This window comes from Sander lucioperca, chromosome 17 (assembly GCF_008315115.2).
Source record: "Sander lucioperca isolate FBNREF2018 chromosome 17, SLUC_FBN_1.2, whole genome shotgun sequence".
NCBI classification, from domain to species: domain Eukaryota; kingdom Metazoa; phylum Chordata; class Actinopteri; order Perciformes; family Percidae; genus Sander; species Sander lucioperca.
In genome coordinates, this window is record NC_050189.1 from 7,676,392 (window position 1) to 7,686,319 (window position 9,928).

The 9,928-nt window shown below is 41.6% G+C and overlaps 1 protein-coding gene across 10 annotated transcripts in view; it reads left to right on the top strand.

The window, feature by feature from the left end:
• Nucleotides 1-6,946: 6,946 nt before the first annotated feature.
• si:ch211-200p22.4 (phosphatidylinositol-binding clathrin assembly protein) overlaps nucleotides 6,947-9,928 on the top strand; it is a 93,126-nt gene continuing 90,144 nt past the window's right edge. For 8 of the 10 annotated variants that reach the window (XM_035994164.1, XM_035994163.1, XM_035994165.1 and 5 more), the window contains exon 1: nucleotides 8,090-8,219. In XM_035994164.1, the coding sequence (XP_035850057.1) occupies nucleotides 8,090-8,219 (130 nt within the window). Of the gene's footprint in view, nucleotides 8,220-9,928 lie in introns of all 10 variants that reach the window. The other 2 variants (XM_035994160.1, XM_031304307.2) reach the window with 1 other exon arrangement.

Here is a 9,928-nt window from a genome sequence, read left to right on the forward strand (position 1 = left end):
AATAATTAGCCTGTGCCTATGTTATCTCCTTACATATACCTACGCTCTCCGTCTCTGCAAGATTGGGAATGATTGAGATTTCTCTTGGCACAGCTACCAGAAGACTTACAACTTTCAGACAGGTTGTTCACGTAACATTTACGTCGTCTCTCTCAGTTGGAGGCTGCGCAGTAACGCTCAGCCATCACCGGAAAAGTGCTTCTAATATCCTTCACTGGTCTCCGTCCAGAGCAACGGGATCTGTTGGTCCAGTTTATATACTGTCTATGGAAACAATACAGAGAAGCGCCGCCTGCTGCTATGGAGACGTATTACGTTTTGCGTACGCGCAGAGCGTACGCTCAAGTTGGCGTTGCCTCAATGTGTTTTGAGGCATTTTTCTCGACCTTGGGGACCCGACTGATCAGTCCGACTGCCTTTTCTGCCGACGGTCGGCCGTCTGGTTGGTGTGTAACAGCTCTTAAGAAACCAATCTGTTGTCGCCTCCGATGCTCTCAGTGAAACCTTATTTAGTGCTGCAGATCACAAACCCTCATGGCTGGATTAACATGCAAGGAGGCCTTGAGGAAAAATTGGGCCTTCTTGACCACTCTCTTCCTCCCTCTCTCTGTGCATTGTGTATGCATCCTGTCATCTTCGTCAAGTACCCTTCAAATACAGTGATGGAGTCTCTGTACTACCATCCCAGGAATTTCAATTAGCCTTGATTAGATGGTAGCATTCATGATGCAGACCAACCTCAACCAAAAACAAGGGGGGGGGATGTGTCAGTGCCACCCCACCCCATGCCCCCCTTCTATCCCCGACCCTGCTTCCCTCGCTTCACCTCATGTCAGCCGTGAGTAAAGTCCCTTTTTTGTGACTACTTCTTCTCTCCTGCTTCTTCTTCTAGCGCAGAAATCCAGTGATGACACCTCCCTCATCATGCTGTTCAGTCTAAATCCTCAGTTCCTCATCAGCCTCCTGCTGCTGGGCCTGACCGTGGTCCTGTCCGGCTGCATCTACCTATGGGTCCTCAGATACGTCTGCATTGGCTGCTGCCAGCCCTTTGCGGTCAGCAGTGAATTAGAAGCCCTGGATGGGATTGTGTGAAGCCATCAGCCCCTGTCTCCGTGAGTTAGAGTATCACTCTCTCACATGCTAGCTAACAAGTAGTTCCCTTTTCTTCACAAGTAAAAATGACTTTCTTCGCACCTGTGAATTGGCTCTATTCACAAGAGAGTTGGGACTTTAATATAAGAAATGACTTGCATGACATGTAACTTTGCTGGGAAATGTGTGACAAAATGTTGTGTAAAGATAAGACTTTATACCTTGTTGAAGACATACATAAATTTAGCATTTTCATTATCTGACAGAATTTAAAATTTACAAAAGGTGCAGACATTAGAATGAATAATTCTAGCATGGATGCTGACCTCTGAATCGCTGCTCACATCCCTGATGTGGTTCAATTGAAGTTAATGACTTTTTTCCCAGGTTGAAAAAATAACTGAGCAAATAAAAGCTTTGTTGGCGAGATTAAGGATAGGGATGTTATCTTTCTGACAGCAGAGAAATTACCGCAAACATGGTGACAAGCGTGGGTGTTATCAACAAAGCTGCACAGGTTGAATCAACAGAAAAAAAACAACTCATATCTGCATAATGTTTTTTTCAACTTAGGCTAACTGCTCCTAGCAATTGCTACTGCAGCTTCCACTTCGGCTGAAAATGACGTTGGCAGCATGGTCAGTCACTACGAATTAGTTAAGAAACTATTTAAAACAGATAACATGACAGAGATGTCAGACTAATGAGGCGAAAGCAAATCAGTTCAGTTTAATTATCAGGCTAAATAAATGTGTACTAAACTAAAGCAGTAGGCTAATTATGTATTTCTTTTTTTGGCCCACTTGGGGGCAGTACAACAAGCTGTAAACACGAACACTGACATATTATCACCTTACGTAGTGTTAGCAAACTAATTACACATCCAGCAGAATCATTTGGAGTTTTAGTCTCTGCTTTTGCTTCTGTTTTGGTCTCCACCAGCTCCTGAGAAGAAGGTGTTGCTCTTTAGCTGCTAAATGCTCCACAGTGTTCACCGGCTAGTCGCTAACTTTGCTAACAGAAAACAGCTGCCTGTTGCTGCTGGAATACAATGTTGGTGAGAGCAAAACTGTAGCCTAAAGTTAAGGGCTGTAAAACCAAAACAATGAGCTTAAAGATGCTAAAACGCTCTATACAGAGGGGAACTGCAGAGTGGAGATAATTCACTGTGGGTTTGTTACTATGAGGGACACCTCTAATTTTACACATTGAAGAATTGTTCATGTAAAAATATGTATTTGTGCAGCTTTAAAGGAGCAGTGTGTAGTATTTAGGGGGAACTATTGGCAGAAATTGAATATAATATTCATAATTATGTTTTCATTAGTGTATAATCACTTGAAACTAAGAAATGTCGTGTTTTCATTAGTTTAGAATGAGCCCTTCACATCTACATAGGGAGCAGGTCCTCTTCAACTGAGCCCAGAACAGACAAACCAAACAGGTTCTGCTACACGCTCAGAAAGGGAGGAGTGAGGGCACAGGTATTTATTTTGTTGTAATCTGCAACCCCGGCCACTGCTATGCCACTACATCCTACACACTGCTCCTTTAATGATTCATGAGCATTACATCTTAATTTATAGTATCAAAGGAAATAATTTCAAATTGAACTATCTGTTTTAAATGGACATGGACAAATGCAATGAAAGTGATAACCTAACAATATTAATATGCAGGCTAACACTCCCTAACTGGAGTAGCAACAACGGCTGACGCATAAATTAATAATTAAGCAATTGAAGAAGTCCTGCATTACTAATCCTTGCACATTTTCGTAAAAAGTCCATCTCTGATCAACCTGAGCAATGTGTTTGTTTGACCTTAAGTTTGGTTTCGCAAATGGACACTTTCTTCGTACTAAGTATAGAAAATGTCTTCTATTTTTTACTGTACATGTACTGAATCGATGTGAAAAGACACAAGAACATTACATTATTGCGAGGCCATACTCCTTTTCTTTATCTGTCTGAAATACACACACACACACACACACACAGACACAGACAGAGTGACTTGTGTATATCTATTCTACCGGCCTTCTTATAATTCTTTTTTCAATAACAGCCCTCTATCTGACCCTCTGTATCTGTCTTTGAATAAATTGCAAAATAACATTTCAGATAAAAGGTGAGTCACCTCACAGTCTGCCTGAAAAATGGATGAAGCGTCCCTGCAAGACGGAGGCTATCAAGTTTGCATCTTAACGGATCCAATTAAATTTGATCGGTCTCATAATTCAACAGCTCCATATCTCTTAAAAGCTCGATGAATGAATTAGTGATCTGAGAGAATCCTGGGAAGGCCGAAGGCAACGTTTAATATTTAAGCCTGGAATTATGTATGGGTACACACATCAACGGCCTCTCACACACACAGGACATGCATACAACATGTTTGAAGGCCATTTCTAAACGCTGTGGAGCAGGACATAAATGAGTGAACCTTTTGCAGCTCCCTGTGTTCACAACTTTTATTGATTTATACAATTTTCAACATTTATTCCTTTAGACTGATCTGAAGTCTGTCAAGTTCTGCTATGTCAACTCACAGTAGCTAGTTTTTGTTAACTTAAGCTCAGCTTTTCTTTGGACCTGATCTCTGTTTACTTTTTCAAGAAGAGACATCCTCCAAGAAAATAACTGTAGCACTATAGCTACATTTCCAGCTGTATATTGGCTTGGGGTCAATATGTGGAGTCAGAGTCCTACAGTACATACATTTTAATCATGGATGGATTTCCGAGCACAGACCCAGAGGGCCTTCGGGTCCCCTTGGCCAGCCTGTATTTAAAATGAAAATTATCAACATTTCTTGTTGGAAATTCAAAGGTCTCATTGTCTCATAATCCATCCATGACTATGATGCAGCACCATTTTGTGTAATCATCATAATAAGTGTAGCTTAGAGCTCACCTTGACTGATGTTAAGCTACTCCATCGATCGTAAACCATCCTCCCTGACATACTATAGTTAATTTACACATTGTGGATAAACTGTGTGCACCTCTTGGTCCTCCGCCCCCCTTCTCTTATGTCTCTGACCACCATCCCTGTCAATTGTGTGTTAATGGATTTATTCCTATTCATTATTCTTTATTCCTAGCACATTGGCCTTCGGCAAGGCAGCGGTTCATCCCATGATTGACTGCTGATATGACTCAAATCCTGTTTCGAGAGCCTGTTGCCAGGGGCTACAGGGGGACTCCCTGCATCCAAGCAGTTGCCATGGAAATAGGGAGTTCAGCCATTCCGCCTGCAGATGGCAACACTGCACTCCAAGTCAGGAGGGAGGGGATGAGAGAGGTGATGATGGGTATGAGGGAAGCAAGCGAATCAGTGTTTGGCACTGATGCTTCATAAAGAGCAGGATGAAGGTTTGATGTCATGGTTTGCATGTTCTGAGTTCACCTGAGTCTCCTCTGGGTGTCGCAGTTCCCAGACTCAGACTCTGTATTCCCTGTGGGCATCAGTGCAGACTGCTTAGTGCTGCTGTACATCAATTCTTTATTTATTTTTTTTAACACGATCCGATAAAGTGATGTTTGTATTTTTGGTTTAATCGACAATATGTAATGACTGCGAATTGCTGCAAGAACATAACTGCAAATCCTCTTTTATGACGAAAAACAGTTGATGTAGTCGACTGTCGACTAGCAGCTGTTATGGAATATGACTGCATGTTGGCGTACCATTCAGCTGTGACACAGAGCATAAAAACCTGGGAACGGAACCTTCTTTGGTGGCCTGTGCAGCGCTAACCACTTCCATCTACTGTGGTTGCTTTTCTTTTTTCTGCTGCATGCATGGTTTTTTTTTGAGCACACACACACACACACACACACACACACACACACAAACACACACACACACACACACACACACACACAGCTCATTAGTTTTGGCAGACGTGTGTGAAAAAGAAACCAGATGAGCAGTTAGGCTGACAGTTTCTTTTAGGTGGATTTTACACACACACACACACACACACACACACACACACGCACGCACACACGCACGCACGCACGCACGCGCGCGCACACGCACACACACACACACACACACACACACACACACACACACACACACACACACACACACACACACACACACACAGATCTGAAATGTGTTTCTCCACTCCAGGAATTCACCTGCTGCTGCTGGGGTCAGTTTGCAGTATTTCTCACCTGGGTGGGACATACTTTAAACTGCAGCTAGTTCTATTAAACTAAAAAGAAAATGAGACACACACCCTACAGGAAATATGCACCTATAGTCATCTGTGAGTTATGGTATCACTCACCTCTCTCTTTCTGCCATAACTCAAACACCCCATGTCCTCATGCACAAAATCAGATTTGAAATAGGTTTATTGCATCATGACATGCAGTTGTAATCAATGCAAACCACTTATGACGACTGAGAACAGCAGCCTGATATCTGATTGCATCTTACAGGCTACAATGTGTGACATACAGACCGATATTTGATTTATTCAGCCTTCAGATCCGGTTTGATACCCACTAAGCTTTGCGCGGTGCAGCATGAGCGGTTTCCCACTGATTTTTCAGCACACCGTGTTCCATATAGCCTGGAGTCAAACAAGGACACGACGTCTGATGAATACTTTAATACGACCTTAAATTTGGATTAGTGCGGCACGAGAGATGCTTTTATCAAGAGAGAGAAACAGAGATTAAAGTCAGGCTGTTGTTATATTGTAGCAGAAACGCATTTACAGTGTAAAAATATGTGGAATTTCAGACGTTTGTTTCATACATTCCGCTACAATTTAAACCGTGACACCTTAAGGGGTCCAATAGACTATGGAGGCGTTCAGAAGCTGTCGGAATTATAGTTATTAAGCACTAAGTACTCTTCAATGTACTTTAAGTGAATAAAAACATGAATACATTGTTATTTTATTTTTACGTTTGCTACCATTTGTTTTATTAAAAGTTTGCACTGCTCTGTGCCTCTGCTTTTACTCTTTGGTTAATGATAAGCTTTTGATAAATCATTTAAAACATCAAATAAATAATTGTATGATGTTGCATGTTTTCTCCACTTTGTTGAACCACTGCACAGTGGATGTTGGTGTTCCAGGATTATTACACGGGGATTGTTACTGACACTATGTGATGATTTAAGTGTTCAAGTGTACTGTTATAAAGTAGTAAACTAAAAGAAAAGGACACTATTAACCCTCATTCTGCAAACATAGTTAACACAGACAAGGACTACAGACCCCAAGAATAAACTACTGTATAAGAAACAACCATCATAGCACAATGTTAACTTTTTTATTCTCAAAACATGACCAGTTAGCCTATGCAATTAATGCCATCTGAAAACATTATTTTTGACAAGTTATGCCTACAGTTGATTTGCATATTGTGCAAAACGAAAATAGACAGAGCACATGAGGATTTCTTTGTCTGCTGCATCTGTGATCAAAGTGACTGACAGATGACCCTACCACGGATGTGGGCCCTATTATAGGACCGCCCTAACCCCTGATAGTGTGTGAAGTGTGATAGCCTACTTTAAAAAAGAAAATAGGACCCATAGAAAACATGAACTTAATAAACAGTTCCATCTATTAAAACTGCATAGGCGGAATTGAGTAGTTTTGACTGGAGTCCCTCAGGACCCCAATACATTGGTATAAAAAAAACTGATTAAAAATTATACCTCTGGGGTCTGCGGGTACCCTAGTTGGTAGGATTATGGTTAAACAAAAACACACGAGTGGAGTAGGCTACTGAACTCGTTGAAAGTCGTGGGCTTCAACGGTTTAAATTCCGAGCCTTCCAGGGGCCCCTGAAGGCAGCACAGTTGTGAGATCAGCTGATTTTTTACGCTGCCATTTTGTCAGGGCAGAGCAGCCAGCAAGCAGCCAGTCAGTCCGTAAAGAGAAACCACTGGCGAGACTTTTCAGACAGCAGCGCAGGACGGGACTGTCGGTGGTAAAACGAGCCGGTAATGTGGAGTGGGCAGCGGAAGGACATAACCAACTGAGCCCGAGGACCGTTAAAGGAAATAACCGAGCTAAGGGAGCTGTCATTTTCAACTTAACGGGTCCGCCGGCTCGGCTCTTTATTCAGAGACTACAGCTAACCCCCGCTAGCTACTCGGCTAACACCCACCGCTCCTCGCATCTTTTCTCACCGGGAGAAACGGCACCTGTCCCCGCTGTCAGTTACATAGTATCTTATGAACTCAAAACAATGTGCTGCCCAAGTCTGAATGATTTATCACGCCCGAGGGGTGGTTTAACACACACTTTAAAAAGCGACCAGTGATAGCTAACTAAAGCAGTCAAGCTAACAAGTTGACGTGGAGGAGGAACTCAAGATTTTTTTTTTTTTTGTTTGGGATTGTCGAAATTTTTGTTGATGTTCTCCAAACTGTGATTTCATACGGATTACTTTTTGTTGTTGCCTCGAGGTGGTCTATTCAAAAACAAATCGTTCAGGTTACAAAGCAGCCAGTTAGCGATGTTTATTTGTGGCCAGAAAGTAATTTCCAGTGTTTACAAATTCCACAGTGGGACTCTTTCCTGGTTCGAGTACTGCAACGGAAACATTAGCTAACACAGACTAGCTCAGTTTAGTGTCGTCGTGTTGTGTTTACTAGATAGATAGATAGATAGTCGGAATAAACTGTTGCCAAACAATTTAACTATACTGCAAATCAGCTGTTGATTGTGGATTTCATTGTTGAGCCAATCCTGTACCTGCAGGGTTTTTTTTGCCACCAGTGATCAGTGATCTGACATTACTGCAGACTGCACAGGTTTTGTACGCACCTGAAACAAAAAAAAAAAAACAACAGTGGGTGTCTGATCGCAACCCTTTACCTCCACTTGACAGTGAAGTCACGTTGAGTTGTGTCCCGCAGAGAGTTGATCCATTGATCGGATCGTTATTTTGCTATTTTAGCTGATTGAGGGGGTGAAAAAAGAAAGCAGAGAGAGAGAGAGAGAAATAGAAGCGATGTCGGGCCAATCTATCACGGATCGGATCGCAGCAGCTCAGCACAGCATGACCGGGTCGGCTATCAGCAAGGCTGTGTGCAAAGCCACCACACATGAAGTCAGCGGACCCAAGAAAAAACACCTTGACTGTGAGTATATCTTCTTTTAGATGTCTAGTTGTGTCTGTTGTCAGCCAGCTGCAGGGCTTCAAACGCAGCACAGCTGAAGCTCTGATGCACACATTCCTTCACACACACTGGCTGTCTGGTTGGACAGGTAACCGATTATACAGGCTGGGTTTAGAGAATAAAGACCGTCATGCTTCTTTACATGTAGCTCACATACAGCCTGTTAACTGTTTGTATACTGAGACAACAAGTGACACGTTAGCAGTAGTAACTGTGGTGATGCTACAGTCAGTATATTTATCAATTATCTTTTTGATTTTGATAAATCCTTTGGTCTACAAATGCCAGATAAGACGACAGGTGCCTCCTTTTTAAGTTACCAAAGCCCAAAATAATGTCCTAAAATTGCTCGACCAACCGCAAAATAGCCTTAACAATTCAATTAAAGCTACTACAACTAATGGTTGATGTCGTTACTGTTTAGCCTGTCGATTACTTCTGCAATCAAAAATGATTAATTTCCTATACTTCGAAATGTTAGAAAATGGTGAACAATGTCCTTCAAAATGTCCCCGAGCCAAAGGTATAGTCTTCAAATGGGCTTCAACTAACGATTATTTTCATTATCGATGAACGTGATTTTATCGATTTGTCGCTTTCAGATGCCCATGCGCATTATATTTCTCAGAGCTCAACGTGACTAATTGCTTGTTTTGTCTGACCACCAGTCCAAAATTCTCAATTTACAATCCTAATATGAGCAAAAAAAAACAACAACAACATAACATCTCCACATCTTAGGACCTGGAAACAGAATATTTAACATTTATGCTTAAAAAATAAGCAAAACAATTTATCGGTTGTCAAAAAAAGTAGACTAATCATTTCAGCTCTACTTCACATTGCTTGTTTTGACCAAAAATATGACTTTTTTTAATGATGTCAAAAAGTGAAAAGCTGCAAATCCTGACATTTGAGAAGCTGGAACTATAGCACATGTTTGCTTGATAAATGACAAAATGATCAATCAACTATCAAAATAGTTGGCGATTAACTTTATCAACAAATTTTTTAATAGACAAATCGTTTTACCACCAATTAATTCAGTTTAGGCCTCTATTAAAACAGAGCCAAGAAAAACAAACGACTCTAAAAGCATCTTGTGTTTCGGGCCTGGCTCAGTTACAAAACTCTTATGGCAGGATCCTGTTGTACAGACATCACAGAGATAACAACACACGTGACAGAAGCAACAGACAGGTATTTTATCAGACCTGCGGCCCAGGGAGGACAGACTGTGCTCACCTTTTATATCCATGAGAGACAAAATGACATGGCTGTATACTGTATAATCTCAGGAAACATCATGTTTACTTCATTGGTGCATGGTGTTTATGTTTCGGGGAAACCTATCACACTGCAAATTCCTGGATCTAGGTTGCTGGTGTTATTTTTTTAAATTCCTGATTGTCTCTTTACATTTTGCTTTGCAAATGAAGAGTGGATTAAGTTGCCAGCAGAGCCCACTGAAATCAAACTGAGTCATGTTGAAGGTGGCAATGATGCGAGTGGGACAACAACAAAGGAAAGAATGAATGAACACATTAACCATCACAAATAAGAATGAATCATGGGCATAATGGTAGAGCGTGTGCTAGACATTTTCTGGGGGAAAATGTGCTGAAGTTCTGTTTTCTGGGAACCAGCCTTCTGTTGGCACATGATGCACA